Source organism: Lolium perenne, chromosome 5 (assembly GCF_019359855.2).
Source record: "Lolium perenne isolate Kyuss_39 chromosome 5, Kyuss_2.0, whole genome shotgun sequence".
In the NCBI taxonomy this organism is placed as follows: Eukaryota; Viridiplantae; Streptophyta; class Magnoliopsida; order Poales; family Poaceae; genus Lolium; species Lolium perenne.
Window position 1 is genome coordinate 204,615,960 of NC_067248.2, and position 18,291 is coordinate 204,634,250.

The 18,291-nt window shown below is 46.0% G+C and overlaps 2 protein-coding genes across 2 annotated transcripts; both read left to right on the top strand.

Annotated features, from left to right (window-relative positions):
• Positions 1-7,091: 7,091 nt before the first annotated feature.
• On the top strand, positions 7,092-11,865 carry LOC127301429 (probable polygalacturonase). Its single transcript, XM_051331661.2, has 5 exons — positions 7,092-7,949; positions 8,614-8,734; positions 10,087-10,335; positions 10,558-10,711; positions 11,157-11,865. Exons 1-5 carry the CDS (start codon positions 7,443-7,445, stop codon positions 11,680-11,682), a joined length of 1,557 nt encoding a protein of 518 aa, XP_051187621.1. The 5' UTR covers positions 7,092-7,442; the 3' UTR covers positions 11,683-11,865.
• Positions 11,866-13,532: 1,667 nt separating this feature from the next.
• On the top strand, positions 13,533-15,128 carry LOC127301430 (photosystem I chlorophyll a/b-binding protein 6, chloroplastic). Its single transcript, XM_051331662.2, has 5 exons — positions 13,533-13,686; positions 13,785-13,976; positions 14,102-14,139; positions 14,257-14,771; positions 14,874-15,128. The coding sequence occupies exons 1-5, from the start codon at positions 13,634-13,636 to the stop codon at positions 14,889-14,891; spliced, it is 816 nt and encodes a 271-aa protein (XP_051187622.1). The 5' UTR covers positions 13,533-13,633; the 3' UTR covers positions 14,892-15,128.
• Positions 15,129-18,291: the final 3,163 nt, after the last annotated feature.

An 18,291-nucleotide genomic window follows, 5' to 3' on the forward strand; every position in this document is an offset into this window, starting at 1 on the left:
GTAGAGCCCTCCGGTGATGATTCCCCTCTCCGGCAGGGTGCCGGAGGCGATCTCCTGAATCCCCCGAGATGGGATTGGCGGCGGCGGCGTCTCTGGAAGTATTTCCGTATCGTGGCTCTCGGTAATAGGGTTTTCGCGACGGAGGGATTTTATAGGCGGAAGGGTAGAGTTGGAGGCGGCGCAGGGGCCCCACACCATAGGGCGGCACGGGCCCCACCCAGGCCGCGCGGCCCTGTGGTGTCGGCGCCTCGTCGCCCCACCTCGTATCCTCTTCGGTCTTCTGGAATCTCCGTGGAAAAATAAGACCCTGGGCGTTGATTTCGTCCAATTCCGAGAATATTTCCTTTGTAGGATTTCTGAAACCAAAAACAGCAGAAAACAGCAACTGGCTCTTCGGCATCTCGTTAATAGGTTAGTGCCGGAAAATGCATATAAATGATGTAAAGTACGTATAAAACATGTGGGTATTGTCATAAAAGTAGCATGGAACATAAGAAATTATGGATACGTTTGAGACGTATCATGGTCACACGGTGGTCTTACACTGCACGGGCCGGTGTCTATAGGCACCGGGAGGAGTGGGGAGGATTGGTGAGGATGCACGGGTCTCAATGCGCCAGTCGACCATTCCCTGATGTCGTCGACCAGCGGTGGCTAAACCACATCGCCTCTCCTCTCAACTTCTTCAATCTCATATTTGTCCTACTATCTCCATCTCTTTGTTTTATTGTCTGTAATAGGATTTTTTTGTCTCGGCATGTATTTCCTGTATTTTGGCGGAAACCGATTTGACGGTTACCATCGAGAAAAAAATAATATAGAACAAAATCTTCCAGTATTCAATAATTTGCTCAATTATTTTTTGCCTACCGAGAAAAAAATCTAGGTTTGTATGTTTCTCTTAATCGTGTAAAACTACACATTCGTGCCCAATACAGTGGCGCAACCTCACACAATGCTCAGCAGCCAAATCGACTGGACCACGCGTGTTCATGCGCACGAGTAATATTGGTCACTTCAACAATCTACCTGAGAAGGTACCTATCACTACCTATCACCCCATCAATCTACCTGAGAAGGTACCTATCACTACCTATCACCCCATCTCGATCCTTGCCCCAACCTCCGCTCCTGTAAATGTAATGCCTTGGGATTAGAGTTTGACATCTATTGTCATGTACATTCTTTCAATTATGAGGACTCCAAGTTCTAGAGGATTATGAAAATGACGATTGAGCAAACACTGTCCGTGAGAGACTCCCAAATTGTCTTAATGGTACACGTAATTGCTTTTTGGCATGATACTTTGATAGACCAACACTAAAATCCTCTTTATTTCACATGTTTTACTAATTCTGGGGTGTGCTTTCGTGTAAAGAAATGCTGCAAGCATATGCCTTCTTTTTCTTACAGCTATCCCCTTGACAATGCAGGTTGAACGTGCTACATAGAGCAATGAGAGAGAGAGAGGAAATTGTCATGCAGTAACGGAGCAGTGGCGGGATTTGAGATTCAAAATAGATACAAAACTAAACATGAGTTGTCCACAGTTTGGTGATTCTTCCAAGATGTATGTACCATAGTTATACTTAGGTTTGGTACAGGGTATCATCTTAGTGTTCATTTCCTTTTTAACTTGCTTGTACTCAGCCTCTAGATATGGGTGCAAAGTTTGGTACCGACAGCCATGCTTGTCTTGCAGGAGTAACTATTCAATTTCATTAGGGATGTAAATGTTAGAATCTGTAGGATATGAGCTATTTTTTCAATAAAATTACTTTTTAATTTCATGGCAGTTGTGTTGGGATGTATTTTCACTTATGTGGAAATGTGAGAATTTGGATTTATGAGACTGTTAGTTTAGAATTTGTCACATGACTAGGTTTTAACGTAATGTGAAATTTGAATTATATAGTTATTAATTTGTTTTTTTATCTGTCAACTGAGAATTGCACTTATCTTACAACAACTGGTTCAGGGATTGTTATATGTTTATTTCTATTGATCGTGATATAGTGTATGGACCTTTCTAACGGTTATGCTAACATTACTATCATGTAAGATACATAAAATTATTATAAAGTGCCACCATCTGAGTCACGATCAATGTCGTTCCAATTGGAGATATATGTGTTTTACTTGCTATGTGGTTTCAACTTACTTACACATATTATAGCGTGACTTACCCATCACCTGTGACAATGCTCGTGAGCAGAGCATCAACATAGATATATGCATCGATGAGGACAGAGACGAGAGGGGAAAATGTTTGTCTTCTCACTGCATAATGGGGTCGATAAAGAGTGGGAAGTGGAATGTAACATCAATTTACGTGACTACCTTCATTCATGTATCATCTTTGTCACTTCGTAGCTACACACAAGTATTTAGCTTTTACCGAATTACACTTAAAGGGAAGTGCAATATTAGCAGTTTTGAAGTACTATGTTGATGTATTATCCTTTGTATGCATGTAACTTTTCGCATGCATTATATTGATATATGAGTGAAAAGAGAAGAAAAATAAGATGTTGTAGCAACGCACGGGCATTCAACTAGTTTTGATAAAATTGCAATCCACTCAAATATCTTGCCAGAATTATTTTAATTTTCTGTGATGCCTAGCACTTTTTTGAATCCACATTCCAACAATAGTTTTCTCATCCTATATGATTCAAGACGATAATCATGTCACTAATACATTTTTTTGTATTCCTGTGTTTTAAGAATCCCCCGACCTGAAGAAGATCTAAAGTTTCATGTTATACCTCGAGAGAATGTTATATTATGATCTAAATTCATATAGAGGCTAACTTCTCACGATCGGAGCGTGTCCCTTTCGTCCACGGTATGGATCATAATCAACCTAAGTTGCCACACGGGATAAATTGAACATGTCAAATCCCGGCGTTGTGTAAACTCTCCACACAATGGTGAAGTTTTGCTGGCTAACGCACACGGTTTTCTCTCTATTTATTGAATGGGTTTTCTATGTTAAAATCCTCGTGTATCTATGTTGGTTTGATCTATCTTCTCCCTCTATTGTTTGCCGTGCCTACCGTTATTGTACAAGAGAAAGTGATATCCCATGGATGGTTGTTGTTTGGTGGCACTAAACCAAAAGCTAGGATTTTTTCTAAATGATTATGTGTATGTCATAGTTGTCACTAAAACAAGGTAATTTTTCATGAAGCTGAAATCAATGGAAATTTTATTCTCAAATTTCATGCAAATTAGATAAATTGAACCCTATTATTTTGTACCTACAAACCAAACAAGCTCAGGTAAAAATAATCCAAACAAGCACCATGGGAAAACCCAAAATAATCAATATTCCTATGAAAAATTAATTTGAACCAAAGTGGCTCTCAATTTTAAATTTACTCTAAGTTAAGTATTTCTTGTTGAATTGCATGTTCCGAACCACTCACACAAAAACACGAAATCTAAGACAAAAAAAGTGTAAGATGTTTCAACCCTCATCGTCATGTTTATGCTCCACCATGACTTAGATGCGGAATGTATACAATCTCTCCATATCACACATGCCTTTAGTTAAACCTTACTACAAATATTATTTAAATTACCTAGATTGAAAATTTTGAAAATCATTTGTATATATTTGCCTCCAAAAAAAAAATATTTGTTGGGTACAACAACACATTCTCTAGGTCTTCAAACTCGATATCTAAGATTCACAGATAAAATATGGCCATATTTTCTGAAAGTAGCATTTAGCAAAACAGAAAAGGGAGATGTCCTTTAACCTCTATTTTCTTGGTCTCGGTTCTATAAAAGCTATCATTTCAGAGCATAACACGACCTCCGGAAAGGCGGAAAGACAACATTTGCCCATTAATATCTACTATTTTCTCTGTCCCAAATTAGTTTAGCACATCTTTGGTCATATTTGGTCTACATAGTACATATACATGTATCTGGATGTAGGTTTGGTTATTTTGGAAAAGTTGCATCGCCAACTAATTTGAACGGAAGAAGTTGTATACTATTCCTTCCTCCCATAACATAAAAAGTCTCGTCGAACTATTTAGCCTTCCAAAATGCCTTATATTGTGAGACGAAGGGAGTAATATACATATATATGGAATCTAACAAAAATGCATAATGTGAAAGTGCTTCTGGAGACAAAGTACACACATATTTTTAAAATTTATCTAATCAACACATTTTTTTCTAAATATTAATAGTCAAACATAGACCAAACGAATGCTTTAGTGGCTGTTTTTTTTTTGTTTGGGTTGTTTTAAGGGGGAGCTTTTATGGGCCAAAGGTGCTACCGAGTAGACATGGCTTTATTTTTTCAGAGAATGTGGAATTTGGGCTATGCTATGATGCAGAAGGCAAGCCAGCACGGCCCATATAACGCTTGGGCAAGCTCACCATATCAAGGCTGGGCCAGGAACTGTTCATGCCCTAAGAGGCCTGACTTGTTTCTTTGGCTCTTTTATTCCTTTTTCTGAAAAAAATATACATGACACACTCTTTTTTACTCTGACAAGATAGCCAGGAGTAGCAATGGTTAAAGATCTCCCTTGAAATGAAGCAACGGTCGATGCTCCCTCCGTTGTACGAAAAATATATTTGAATTTTCTAAATTTGAATGTAGCCAGGAGTAGGACGGAGAGAGCGGGTACAATATTCACACGGGACGCGCCGGTGCTAGAGAAGAGAGGCAGGTGGTGGTATGCAGTTTGGAAACCTAGGTCAAGTCCAACGAGACGCCACGTTTGCTCCCTCGAGCATCGCCCATGGATCCGATGCATGCTCCAAGAGACTGTTCTCGTCAAAGGAGATCAGCATACAGGCGAGTGATGGCTGTACGTGCACTCAGTACAGCGTGTACACTTGCACTGGAAGTTCATCGGTGCATGTCGGCATGGAAACCAAGGCGCAGTTCGTTGTACAGAGAGAGGAGGAAGATGCGCAACTGAATACTGGCCAGATCCGGAGTCTTTCGCGCGGAAGGCGCTGTCGCTTCTACCGTTCCATTCAGGGGATTCACCATCCTTTTTAACGACGCACGAAAGAGCACTCGATCGACCGATGACAGATATCGGCACCGTCGCGCTGCACCGTTGGCAACCACAGAGGCGGACACGACACGTGCCGATCCCAACACACGCACACGGGGACATGCGGATCGGCTCAGGCAATGCAGCGTCGCTCTCGAAAGCTCCTGCCGAACCAAATCGCCAACATGATCGGAGACAGTGGAAAAAGTAGACTACTCCATAATCAAATCGCCAACACGCGCTCCAGATCCGGCGAGTTGATGGCATCTCGTATGAGCGCGACCGTGTCATATGCCGTGCTCCGACGAGCACGAGACGAGCCTCCCTCTCCGGCCGGCGATCCCACCGTCGTCGTCCAGGCGCCCAATGAACACGGAGCCTTTTCTCTCCGGAAAATGTCTACTGGAGTATTTTAAACCCTAAACTCGCACGGGCTCCTGAACTTTAAATCTCTGTCGTTTGCATCCTAAATTTGCGAATCTCGGTCTCAGTCTAAATCAGTTTTATTTGCAAAAAGTCCTGTTGAATCATGGGCACCAGTGCTCTCATTGTATTAAGAAAATAAAAATTATATTTATATATTTCAAAAAATTATGTAACAAAATTCTAAAATTAGCTAATGATGTATTCCACTAACGTATAAAATCTCTCAGTTACAAATATTTTGTTTTCTGAGCTACACAAAAATGACAAAATCTGATTTTTTTTTTGGAGATTTGAATCACTATACTCAGATCCACATATTTTTTATTTTTGTGCAGCCCAAAATATACATTATTTTCAGTTGAAAATTTACACATTTGTGGGATACAATACTGAGTACATCATCATGATTTATTTTCAGATTTTTTTGAGACTCAGAAATACCATTATTAATTACTTTCTGAAAAAGGGATCACTGGTGCTCATGTGCACCAAATCTTTATCCTTTTATTTGAATCTGTTTTCTATGCTAGATTTTTTTCTTTATTAAATCGGCACTCTCACAATGTAGAAGCACATGTCATGTTCATCTATTTACCCCAATATCTCTTTCCCTGGTTCGTGGAGCGTCCACTCCTCCCAGCTATGGCCAGAGCCTTTCGCATGATGGGGGACCTCAACAGCCCCTCGATGGCATCGAGGCGCCAGAGCCTCCGCAACCTCTACGTCCTCCAATGGTCGTCCCATTCAGCCCATCCGCCTCGGACCTAGCCACCCACGTACGGTCGGCTATGTCGATCCAATTCTCGTGGCCTCCATCTCCTTAGATGCGAGACCATGGTTGGGGACGTGGTGATGTCGGAATAGGCGTTGCGTTGTCGTGGCCCCGTCGGAGTCAGATACGTCATCCTCGGAGTCGGTGTTAGTGTCGTGCTCGTCATCACTCGAGGTGAGGTACCCCAACCTCAATTGTTGTGGACGCTGAAGCCCATCCGATGCCATGCACGACAGGAGCTTGGCTACAACCATGTTCCAGGCATGCGCGCTGCAGTAGGGACAACACACGAGACTAGATAAACAACCCGAAGACGCCGCGGTAGGCGTTGACTCTAGGCACATCGTGCTCCCATGGGTCGGACACGTACAATATGTTACAGGTCGCCATGCGTCGGCGCGACATGAAGCTGCAAGAATGCTCTGTCTTATGGTAGGCTACTCGGGGTTGGTTGAGAGTATATGGATGAATAAATTTGGGAACAATATCGTTATGACATGTGGGTCCCATGGTTAGGGAATCCTAGTTATAATTATTTCTTCTTGGTGCACCAAACAATTTCAATTACTCGTCCCTTAGTCTCAAATTAAGCAGTTCAAATTTGTCGAGGTACGGTTGTATCTAGACATCTTTCCAGTGTTAGATACATTCGTGTCTATAAAAAGTTGACCAACTTTTTGACGGGAGAGAGTATGATTTAGACGGAGATTCGCAAGTTTAGATGTGGAGTTCATGATTCATTTAGCCGAACCATTTCAGTGTTTAAACTAAAATTTTCCCTTTCTTTTTTGGAAAGCAAACGATGGAACTGGACCAAACTCTGCAACTACGGAGTCAAGTCAAACCGCTGCAGGTGACACTGCCAAACCAGCCCCACAGTGAGTCAGTTGTGGAAGGCTGGAGAAGCAAGCCAAGTCAATCCAACGGCTGCAGGAAGAGCGAGACCGCACTGGACTGGCCGCCGTCGTGGTTCCGCCCCCAACCCCACGGCCAGCCCCGGCGAGCACTCACCTCCACTGCCGCCGAGCTCTCAGGCCCCAGTGATCTCGCCTCCTCCCGCCCCTTCTTAAACCAGCAACTCCCCCGAGCTCCGATCCACCGCCGCCCCCAGCCCCATGGGCAGCAAAACCCTAGCAGCAGCCGCACCAACCGGTTGTTGCCGCTCCCCATAGCTCGCAGATCCCGCTCCCGCCCCGCGCCGACCGGATCCGATGGCGGAGCTATCCGCCGGCGTATCCTCCCCGCGCGCCTCCGCCGCCTCCGCCGCCGGGCCGGCGGTGCTGTCCTCCCCGCGCGCGGCGCCGAGGGCGGCCCAGCAGTTCCACCACCGGCGGTGGGCGCCGGCGCCCTACAGGGCGTACCTGCTCGCGCTCTGGCTCGCCGGCTTCGCGCTCGTCTTCCTCTGGCAGAACACCTCCGCGGGCCGCCTGCGCCTCTACACCCGCCCGCCCACGCCCACGTCCACGCCCAGGCGCGCGCCGTCCGCCATGGGCCAGTGGGTGGCCTCGCCGCCGGAGTACGATCTGAGGGAGTTCGGGGGCGTGGGGGACGGGCGGACGCTCAACACGGCGGCATTCGAGGCCGCGGTGGCGGCGATTGCGGAGAGGGGAGGCGGGCGGCTCACCGTGCCTGCCGGGCGGTGGCTCACCGCGCCGTTCAACCTCACCAGCCACATGACGCTCTTCCTCGCTTCTGGGGCTGAGATCCTCGGGATCCAGGTGAGGCATTTCAGCTGCGCTCTACTACTACGTCAGATTGCTTAATTTTACTGTCACAAGTTATGCCAAGGTTGTGTGATAGGTCACAAGTGTAGCCGGGGTAGCCATATAATGAATTAATGACCAACTTCAGTTCAAGATGATCATTGATGCGTCGCTGTAAATGCTACGTATGTAGTTTAATGCGGAGTAGTTGTAAAATGGAGTAGTACTCCTTGGGATCCTTGGCTACACTTGGGAGTAAGTAAGGTTAAGCAGATCTTAATTGGTAGCCGAGGAAACATATTTCCCTAATTAACTGTATGGATTATGTGTCCAAGTATGCTGTCAGATGTGTTTGTACTGTGTTACTGGGCTGCAGTGTTCCTAAATTAGTCTAGCACAAGCGTGTTTGTTCTACATCTATTATATCCAAGTATGCTATCAGTTTCAAGACCTCTTTAGGCCCAATGTTCAGGTTGGACTAAATCTAGCTACTGTTTCTGTCTACTTTTTGCCTGCTTCTTTCCCATAAAGAAATTAGAGTGACATACTTCTGTTTCCACCTTAGGGAAAGTCAGACTGGAATGGTCGTACTTGTTGTTTGGCTGCAACTTCTACAGTATGGTGCATTTCATTCCAATGAGAGAAAAATTGACAGCTTATTGTGTTACTTTCATGTAAGGATGAAAGATACTGGCCATTGATGTCTCCATTACCATCATATGGATATGGAAGAGAGCACAAGGGACCTCGATATGGGAGCCTTATACATGGCCAAGACCTGAAGGACGTGATTATAACTGGTAGGTAATATTGTATGGTTCCCTTTGGCGCATTTAGTGCGAATGACTTTGTGTTTTCCATATATATCTTAGCTCATTTAGTGTATAGCTGGTAGTCAGTGGCGGAGCCCGGATTTTTTAATCAGGTATGCGAAGTTAGATTTTTTTTTACAGCACAACAATAGAAGATATGAAAGTTTACGATGTTGTCAATGAAACTACAAAATTATTCTTGCTAGTTGCTACCATCAGCGCCTTAGTTCAGTTACATAAACAAGTGTAAAATTTTAATTTAGCTATCTCAAATTCAGCATGGACGTGGATCGTGAATGTCACTACCTAACCAGATCACCCAATGAGCCAATGCAAACTGTTGTTGAAATTCGACCGTTATTCTGCAGAAGCTAATAATGCAAGCTCAAATGCTCAAGTGACATCGAGGGAAAGTTAGAAATTCAGAAGACCAGCGACATGGTAGGGTTAACCTAGCATTGCTGTGTCGGACGGCCAGGCGCCGTCGAAGTATTTTTGAGCGAATTGTCGCAGGTAGTGCGAGCCGTGCATTGGAACAACACGATGCCTAGTAGCAGGACGAAGTGATTTTTTCTGCCTAGGTTTATAAGACAGGACTCAGGAGGGTGCTGGAGTCTGCTTGTTCTGATTTTTTCCTAGTTCTACACGTAGAAAAGAGGCAACCATATACATACATGTATATAGGGAGTTAAATATGTCAAATCTTTTGCACAATTTATTGGGTATGCATTGCATACCCTTGAATTTGGCAACAAACCCATAGGTTCTAACACCCTAATTGAAAATGCAAAATCAAGTACCCCCTCCGGTTCATATTACTTGTCGCTAGCATGGATGTATCTACAACTAAAATGTGTCTAGATACATCCATATTAGAGGCAGTTAATATGGATCGGAGGGAGTATGAGAATAATAGATGCAAGTGGGTCACCATTAAGGTACCCTCCCACTTGCATCTTTAATCAGAATTTGAGATCACTTATCTTATCAATCGACAGTCACCATAATTCCCACTGTTGACATGGGTAAAGAAAAGGAGGACTGATGGAAGTGTGTAGGCCCATCCTATATTATAGGCCACCTATTAGTATTTTGAATATAGGACCAACAGTTTTGTTGCTTATTCATGTGAAAATAGTTTAACCACTTACCAGAATATATCATGGATGTGTAGCTATGATTGTAATAGGGCTAATCTAATAGCTAAACATCATGTAACTTCATCCTTAAGATGAATGATTTACTGGCAGTCATTCTTGCTATTAATATTGTTTGTAGCAGTTTTTTTGCCTTGAAATTGGTCACAATTTTCGTCAACTGAGATTCATCATGTATAATAGGTCATAATGGCACCATAAATGGGCAAGGCCAAAGTTGGTGGATCAAATTTCGCAAGAAGCTCCTGAATCACACACGGGGACCTCTTGTTCAGCTCATGCGATCAAGTAACATTCTTATTTCTAACATCACTCTACGTGATTCTCCCTTCTGGACACTTCATTTATACGATTGCAAGCATGTTACTATCTCGGAAACTACAGTCCTGGCTCCAGTTGTTGGGGCTCCAAACACTGATGGAATAAATCCAGGTCATTTCCCATCCACTTGCGTTTTACTGTGATTCCAGAGCTTTTATTCATTACAGCCATTGCTTACATTGCTCAATGACTGGATAATTGTCTAACTCTACGGTTATAGGCAATACGAACCCTACATCCTTGCACTTTCATGTTAATCTTTTAACTGTTATTGTATCATTAGGAACACTTGATGCTCCACTCAGAATTCTCAGTTGCTTATTGCTTATCCAGATTCTTGCACGGATGTGATGATTGAAAATTGCTATATCTCTGTTGGTGATGACGGGATAGCTATAAAGAGTGGTTGGGATCAATATGGAATTGCTTATGGGCGTCCTTCTACTAACATCACTATTCGCAGGGTCACAATCCGCTCCATGGTGAGGTGAGTCATTTGTTTGGGTTCATTGTTGTAAGTTTGCATATTATGTTTAAAAGTAAATATTGGTGGATGGATGACACTCAATGTCCAGAATGTGAAGTCATTGTTGTAGAATATGTTGGGCTTGGTTAGCCTATTTTGTTTCGATATTTTTGATACATGTCCATGCTGCTTATTTAACGATCTTTTCTTCTAATTATAGTTTTTCCTTGTCAGTAGTTGCTTTTATCTACGAAGGTCGCTGCTGCTGATAAAATAGCACTGTGTCTTAGTTTTCTGTACTAGTATAAACATAAGAATAAGATAGCTATCTGTGCAGTACATCAATATGTTAGGTGAACCGAAAGAGAATGCTGAACTATTGTTGTAGAAGCCAATCAATGCTACTAGTTGAGGTTTGCCAGTCCTGTTTGATTGTGTGTTAATCTCCTTTCCATTTTCTGGACAGTGCTGGTGTATCTATAGGAAGTGAGATGTCTGGCGGTGTTTCAAACGTTTTGGTAGAGAATGTCCACATTTGGAGTTCACGGCGAGGTGTGAGGATAAAGACTGCCCCTGGAAGAGGGGCCTATGTAAACAACATCGCCTACCGAAACATAACCCTCGAAAATGTCCGTGTTGGTATTGTGATAAAGACCGACTACAACGAGCACCCAGATGAAGCCTTCGACCCAAAGGCTGTTCCCATTGTGGGTAACATTTCTTATACATCAATCCACGGGCAAAGGGTTCGTGTACCAGTCAGGATACAAGGGAGTGCAGAGATCCCTGTGACGAATGTTACTTTCCATGATATGTCAGTTGGTTTACTTGACAAGAAGTACCATGTTTTCCAGTGCTCCTTTGTCCAGGGGCAGGTCATTGGCTATGTTTTCCCTGTGCCGTGCAAGAACCTGGACCTGTATAACGAGCGGCGAGAGCTGGTTAAAGAATCGACACTACAGAACATCTCCGATATCGACTACAGTTTCTGACAGAGGTGGTCTGTCTTACTGTACTATTGTTGTAGGAGTATACAGTGGTCAGCTTAGTCTTAGTTCACCATGGCCACAATCAATTTTGTTTGTAGCTGTTTACACGTCACTCTCAGGCATGTATATTTATGGAGGCCCCGACTTGTCTATACTGTTTCATAGAAAGTTACTTATGTTTTCACATTTCAGCCTTGTACTTCTACACGCTAATTTGACACAAATCAAACTTTATACTTGACTAACAGCAATATTATTTTTTTGCGGGGGGACTAACAGCAATATTAACACTTAGTGTATTATAGTTGCAATTATCCACTTCAATATGTAGTTACAAAGGTTCATTTTAGTTCGGTTCACAAATCGCAATGCTCAGTCTGTCAAAGCTTATTGAAAAGAACGGCAAAAATGCAAGCCATACAACCACACATTTGGCCCTGGAGCAAACTTTATTTAGGTAGAGTCTATGGATGAAACTGTGGGGAAACTTTATTTTGGTTTGATTTTCTCTTTGCTTACCTCTCAAATTAACCGAAAAAAGAATCAAGCAAGTAACGTGTCGCTGAATATGTTGTCTACACACACTAATTCAACATAATAGATACCTTACACTAACAGTTTATTATGGATCGGAAGGAGTAATTTGTTATACTTACAATTATCCATGGTTCACTATTTTAGTTCACAATGCCTAGTTTGTCAGAGATCTTGAAAGGAATGGCAAGTACAGCAATACAGGTAAAGACCTTGCACCTGGAGCAAAGTTTAAGATAGAGTCTGTTGGTGCCGGTTCAATTAAAGAAACCTCACAGGCTCACACCATACAACATCATTTTTCTTTTGTTTATCACATGGGGTGCGCCATCGCACCCCTTAAGGCCTTGTTCGGTAGTAGAGTTTTTGCGGGAATAGTGGGGATAATTCCCACCAAATTTTAAATCCCTAGGGTTACTCCTAAAAATTGTTTGGTACTATAGTATGAGCGAGTTTAATCCCCGCTTATTCTCACTTTTTTCCCAAATTTTAGTGTATTTTTTCAATCTCCGGTAATCTACCCTTACCTAGCGAATTGGGGATGGAGTTTTGTGGGGATTGGGTCACGGTAGAGGATCACCCAATATTCTGGAGTATTATCCGGACTAAAATCCTCACAAAAACTCTAGTACAAAACAAGGCCTAAAACACACCCAACTTACGACAGTCTTAAACAACCTATTAACAACATCGCAAAAGCAAGAGAACACCTACATGTGATGAAAGCTACACCCTCTGTTCCCTATTAATTGACTCAGATTTAGTACAAAATTCTAACACGTTGCGGCTGGAACAAGTTTAGACAAACTGGAGAACATGAGCATCGTCAAGAAGCTTCATCCAGCTTGCCTCGAAGTTGTTGGCCAGGGCTTCAGTCGACGCCTCCCAACTCCGATCAGCGGCAGTGGATGTCCAGGGGCCACTCCAGACTCCAGACTGCTGACCTCGATCTGTTGAAGTTTACCGTTCACCACTCTCACCCAGCCTCCGGCCAGAGTAGTGAAGTTTACTATTCACCACCCTCATCCAGGCTCCGGCAAGAGTAGTTACCATTCACCACTCTCACGCAGTGGATAATATTTTGAGATATGTGTGCTTTCTCACATATCTAAAACTTTTATGTAGACAACAAATCAGTGTAATCACTCATACCAGAAGTCAGTTTTTTTTTGGGGGAGGGAAGTCAGTTTCTTCCTGTGTCCCTGCAAAGGCTCAAGGCCGTGAGCCCGTGAGCAACAGAACGGGCCTCCAGTATACAAGCCCACAAGCCAGTTTCCTCGATCGCAGCTGGGACACCTGGCGACCGGTCATTGGCTGGCGATCCACGAGCTGCGCGCCCTCTCCCTCCCTATCCTGAACTCCAAACAGATAACCCGCCCGCGAGTGCACTGCAACTCCCGCTCCACTGCCCCATCCCTCCATGGCGACTCCTCTGCCCACCGGCTCATTCGCCGCCTGCACCCTCCAACCAAGGTAATCAGCGACACTCCGGCCTATTTCCGTCGAAACATCTGGGTTTCCTTGCTCAATTGTTTTTGCTGAATTGTTTTCCTGTCCCGCGATCGAGCTAGGATCCCGGCTCTGCAATTGCATGCTCCGAAGCCGAATGCTGCGCCGGCGGCGGCTTGCGCTCCCGTCCGGCGGGCCAGCGGCCACCGTGCCGGCGCGACGAAGAGCAGCCTCTCCACCGTGTGCGAGCCACTGGGGCCCGACAGGCCCGTCTGGTTCCCCGGCAAAGCGCCTCCCCCGTGGCTCGACGGCAGGTGAGCATGTAGAGGACATACGAGTCTTTGTACCATAATAACAGAACAAATTTCATGCCTTCTTAGTTGAAATGAACTGAATTTCATTGCGTCCCTGACATGATTGTGTTGCCATTTCCCTTCAGCCTTCCGGGAGACTTTGGGTTTGATCCTCTTGGACTAGGTAATTACTACAAACTACAAACTGGTGCGAGAGTACCATGCATATTCAACAAAGTTTTGCAGAATAATCTCCTTGGCAATGTACTGTACTTCATACATGTGGATACATGCGATGCAGGGTCGGAGCCGGAGTCGCTGCGGTGGTTCGCGCAGGCGGAGCTGATGCACAGCCGGTGGGCGATGGTGGCGGTGGCGGGCATCCTGATCCCGGACACCCTGCAGAAGTGGGGCTTCATGGAGGAGTTCAACTGGTTCACCGCCGGCGAGCGCGAGTACTTCGCGGACCCGCTGACGCTCTTCGTGGTCCAGATGGCGCTCATGGGGTGGGCGGAGGGCCGGCGGTGGATGGACTACCTCAACCCTGGCTCCGTCGACATCGAGCCGCGCTTCCCCAACCGCAAGAACCCCACCCCCGACGTCGGGTACCCGGGCGGGCTGTGGTTCGACTGGGGAAACTGGGGCCGCGGCTCGCCGGAGCCCGTCATGGTGCTCCGCACCAAGGAGATCAAGAACGGCCGCCTCGCCATGCTCGCCTTCGTCGGCTTCTGGTTCCAGGCCGTCTACACCGGCCAGGGCCCCCTCGACAACCTCTTCGCGCACCTCGCCGACCCCGGACACTGCAACATCTTCTCGGTACGTATACGTGGATGAGACTCCATTAGTTTACTTTGCTTCTGATGATTATCATGTATAGCATGGATACCAATCATGACGTGGTTGGCTTTGATCTTACAGGCATTCACGTCCCACTGATCGCCAGAAAGACTGAAGCGGGCCACGGTGTTGCTAAAACAGAGGTTTTTGGGTTCCGGCGTATAGTGTCATCTAGGCTCTAGCCGTTGGAATGTGAATATTACAGTTGCACCCAAAGAGGGGTTAAAATGGGCAAAGATGCTTACTACTCTGTACAATGAAATAGTAGTACTAGGCAAAACTACACTACTCTACCACAGGAACAGCAGAATCGCACATTTACACTTCTTTTAGGGACATACTCGCGTTTCCCAAACCGTCCCCCAAACGCGACGGATTGAGTGTTTGGGGGACGTCGCTCCCCAATCGCGTTCCCAAACGCCGTCCCAAACATTAAAATAATCTTTTGTTTTTGTTTTTTTGCATATTTTATTTAATAAAGAAAAAAAATATTCCACAAACTAATACATAATTGGGAACGTGGTTTACACGAAGACATAATTTGGAACATGGTTTTCCACAAACTAATACATAGTTTGAACCATGGTTGACACAAATATAAAATATTATAAAATAACTAAACCTAACTAGGCCGGGCATCAAAGGTTTCGTGTGTTTGCTGCCAAGAAAAAACACTCGAGGGCACACTCAGTCACCCAAACTGGAAAATCCAGATGGTGAGGGTGCCCCCGTTGGTTCTTCCGAGGAAGAACAACCAGAAACCTCCGTGCTTATATTCGTTGCGAAGAAACAACACTCATCAGTCATCGTCCTCCTCGGCGTTGTCGCTGTGGTAGTTCCGACGGCAACGCGTCTCGTCGAACACCTTGACGCTCATGCCCCTATCGCCAAAGTAGGAGAACACGAGCACATAGCCTGCTTCAAGGCGGTGGTAGCGCGCGAACTTCTCCAAGCCGATGTAGAGGTACATCTTGTTGCGCGCGTCATAGATCACGTCGACGATCCACCGGCAGCAGCCGCGGTCATCCTCCCGCAGATGCAGCGAGCCCGGGCGCTCGTCGCCGGCGACGAAGTCGGCGAAGGTGTCCGGCAGCCTCTAGATGCCGTGTGGGTCGCCCTTGAGGACAACGATGAACTCGAACAGCATGGGCCCCTCCTCGTCTTGCATGTCCGACGATGAGGAAGACGATGGCGTCGTAGGCGATGTCGAGCGTGCAGCTCTGCCGCGGCCACGACCACGGCCGCGAGCTTGGCATCTGCCTCTACCAGCCATGGCGTCGAATCTTGAGATGGCGGCAGCTAGTGTTGGAGAGAGAGACGCTAGGGTTTGTGTGTGAGAGGGACGATGAGAGGCGGCCCTTTTATAGGCCGGAGGGAGGCGGGGGAGCGGTGGCGCTCATTAACACCGGCACCCAGAGCTAGGCGCGACGAGATGCTTTGCTGCGCCTCTGCGGGAACTGCACTATCTGCGCACCAATAACTTCCGTCGCGAGGTAGGCGACGGTTAGGTTAAAATTCAATGTGCCGCTGACGCGTCGGTCCCGCCACTCCGCGCCTCGCTTTTCGGTGTGTCCGGCGTCCCCGGAGCGTCCCCTGTGGGGCGGGGACGGGCTCAGGGCGCCGGTGTTGACCACCAAAACCCACCGGCGAGCAGCGACGGGCAACACGTAGAGCCGGGAGGCTCCCAGGACTGCTGGTGGGCCCTGGTCCCTCGGGCGATGGCCCGCAATGCTCCGGCACGCACGTCCGAGCTGGTGCAAGGGCGTGCCACATGACCTATACCTGGTCAGGAAGGTGATGGATTGCTTCGACTAGTTTCCTGCATGGCATACACGTAAACATTAAATACGAGCCTCGATCGGCTCTCAGGTTATCCTGTGAATCGGCTCAAGGAGCCGATCCACCCATGATTCGTATAGGATCTACGATAACATGGTGGTCCTGCTTGATCAATACTAAGTTAAAACGATCTACGACGATTTAGGATTTTCACCACATAACCGGAACGTCCTACACGTAACTGAGCCTGGCAGATATGAAAGATAATAGAAAACCAGTCCTAGACAAGGCCTAAAAACCAACGTAGAGTTGATTCCCGGGACATCCTCTCTGAGATCAGCAAACTATACCTTACGCACTACTGGATCATTCAACCCGTTTGCAAGGCCTAACCATATGGATATCAAACTAATCCTTGATGAACAAGGAACAACCATAACAGATCGAATCTACTAAATAAAGACTAAGCAAGGTGCTGCCCTTACACCTAAAATAGGTGTAAAGGCAACTAGATATCTAGGGATAGCATAACTAAACGAATTCATCAAGATAACATCGATGCTAACCCTAACATATCTATGATAACTACGTTGCTCGCCATCAACAAGGCTTCAGTACGAGCAACGCATGAACAACGAATAAACTTGATACTGCCTAGATCGCAATCTAGGCAGCATGACGCTTACCCGGAAGAAACCCTCGAAACAAGGGGTGGCGATGCGCCTAGATTGGTTTGTTGTGAACGTGATCGTCCTCCTTTCTCAATAACCCTAGATACATATTTATAGTCCGCAGACTTTCTAACTTGGGAATAATCCCAACCGTGTACGAGCTAAATTCTATCTCTTAATTCTAACCGACACGTAACCTACTATAATTTACAGATACACGGGCAATCTAGCCCAAACTCTCATACAAGGCCGATTCATGAATAATTTCCATGCATATTCTCTAAGCCCATCTCAATCACGGCCCACCTCTGATTCGGTTAAAATCTGGTGATAACACATGCCCCCCTGGTTTTGGCAATGATAATTCCAAAACCACTCTGTTTTTTTCTTCGTCGGGTCATGTCGTGGCAGAGCAGAACCGTCGCAGTATCCTTCATCATGATGCCTTGCCTTCTCAACTTCTCTGCACGATTTGACAGTTTTTTGGCACCACTTCCTCGGAAACCGCTGTGGCATTAAATCTCCACTATATCCCCTTTATTTAACCGCGCCGAACAGTTCGCCTCTTCATCCCCTTGCTCTGCACTAGCCATCGGCAAAAAACCCCCTTCCTCTGTAGCCATGTCTTCCTCCTCCTCCTCCTCCTCCGCCTCATCGGTTCTCTCCTCCTCCTCTTCTTCCTCTCGGGAGCCAACACCGGAATGGGATTCGCTGGCGGCGTATGACATCCGCGCCCCAGAGAAGTGGGACGAGGAGGACCACGATTCCTCCGTCTGGTCCGAGGATGACAAGTCCTTGACCAACGGAGACGGCGACTTCCAGTTCCTCGCCGATGGGGAGCTGGAGGCGGAGAGCGAGGATGACCTCTTCTCCTGGGATGGCCCCATCTCCTCCGACGAGGAGGAGGAAGAGGAGGATGACGATTCCTCCGACGAATATCCGCCGGCTAAGCGCTTCCGCGCCGGGTCGGATGACGATGATGACGACGATGACGAGGAGGAAGAGGCCCCCGCCGAGGGCTACGGGAGTAGTGACGAGGACGTCGCCGG

Excerpts from the sequence above, each read along its gene's own strand:
- LOC127301430 (XM_051331662.2), top strand. The coding sequence starts at position 13,634 with ATGGCGACTCCTCTGCCCACCGGCTCATTCGCCGCCTGCACCCTCCAA. Across the intron at positions 13,687-13,784 it reads GCCTGCACCCTCCAACCAAG|GATCCCGGCTCTGCAATTGC; the intron begins GTAATCAGCGAC and ends CGATCGAGCTAG. Across the intron at positions 14,140-14,256 it reads GTTTGATCCTCTTGGACTAG|GGTCGGAGCCGGAGTCGCTG; the intron begins GTAATTACTACA and ends CATGCGATGCAG.
- LOC127301429 (XM_051331661.2), top strand. The coding sequence starts at position 7,443 with ATGGCGGAGCTATCCGCCGGCGTATCCTCCCCGCGCGCCTCCGCCGCC. Across the intron at positions 8,735-10,086 it reads GAAGGACGTGATTATAACTG|GTCATAATGGCACCATAAAT; the intron begins GTAGGTAATATT and ends CATGTATAATAG. Across the intron at positions 10,712-11,156 it reads ACAATCCGCTCCATGGTGAG|TGCTGGTGTATCTATAGGAA; the intron begins GTGAGTCATTTG and ends TTTTCTGGACAG.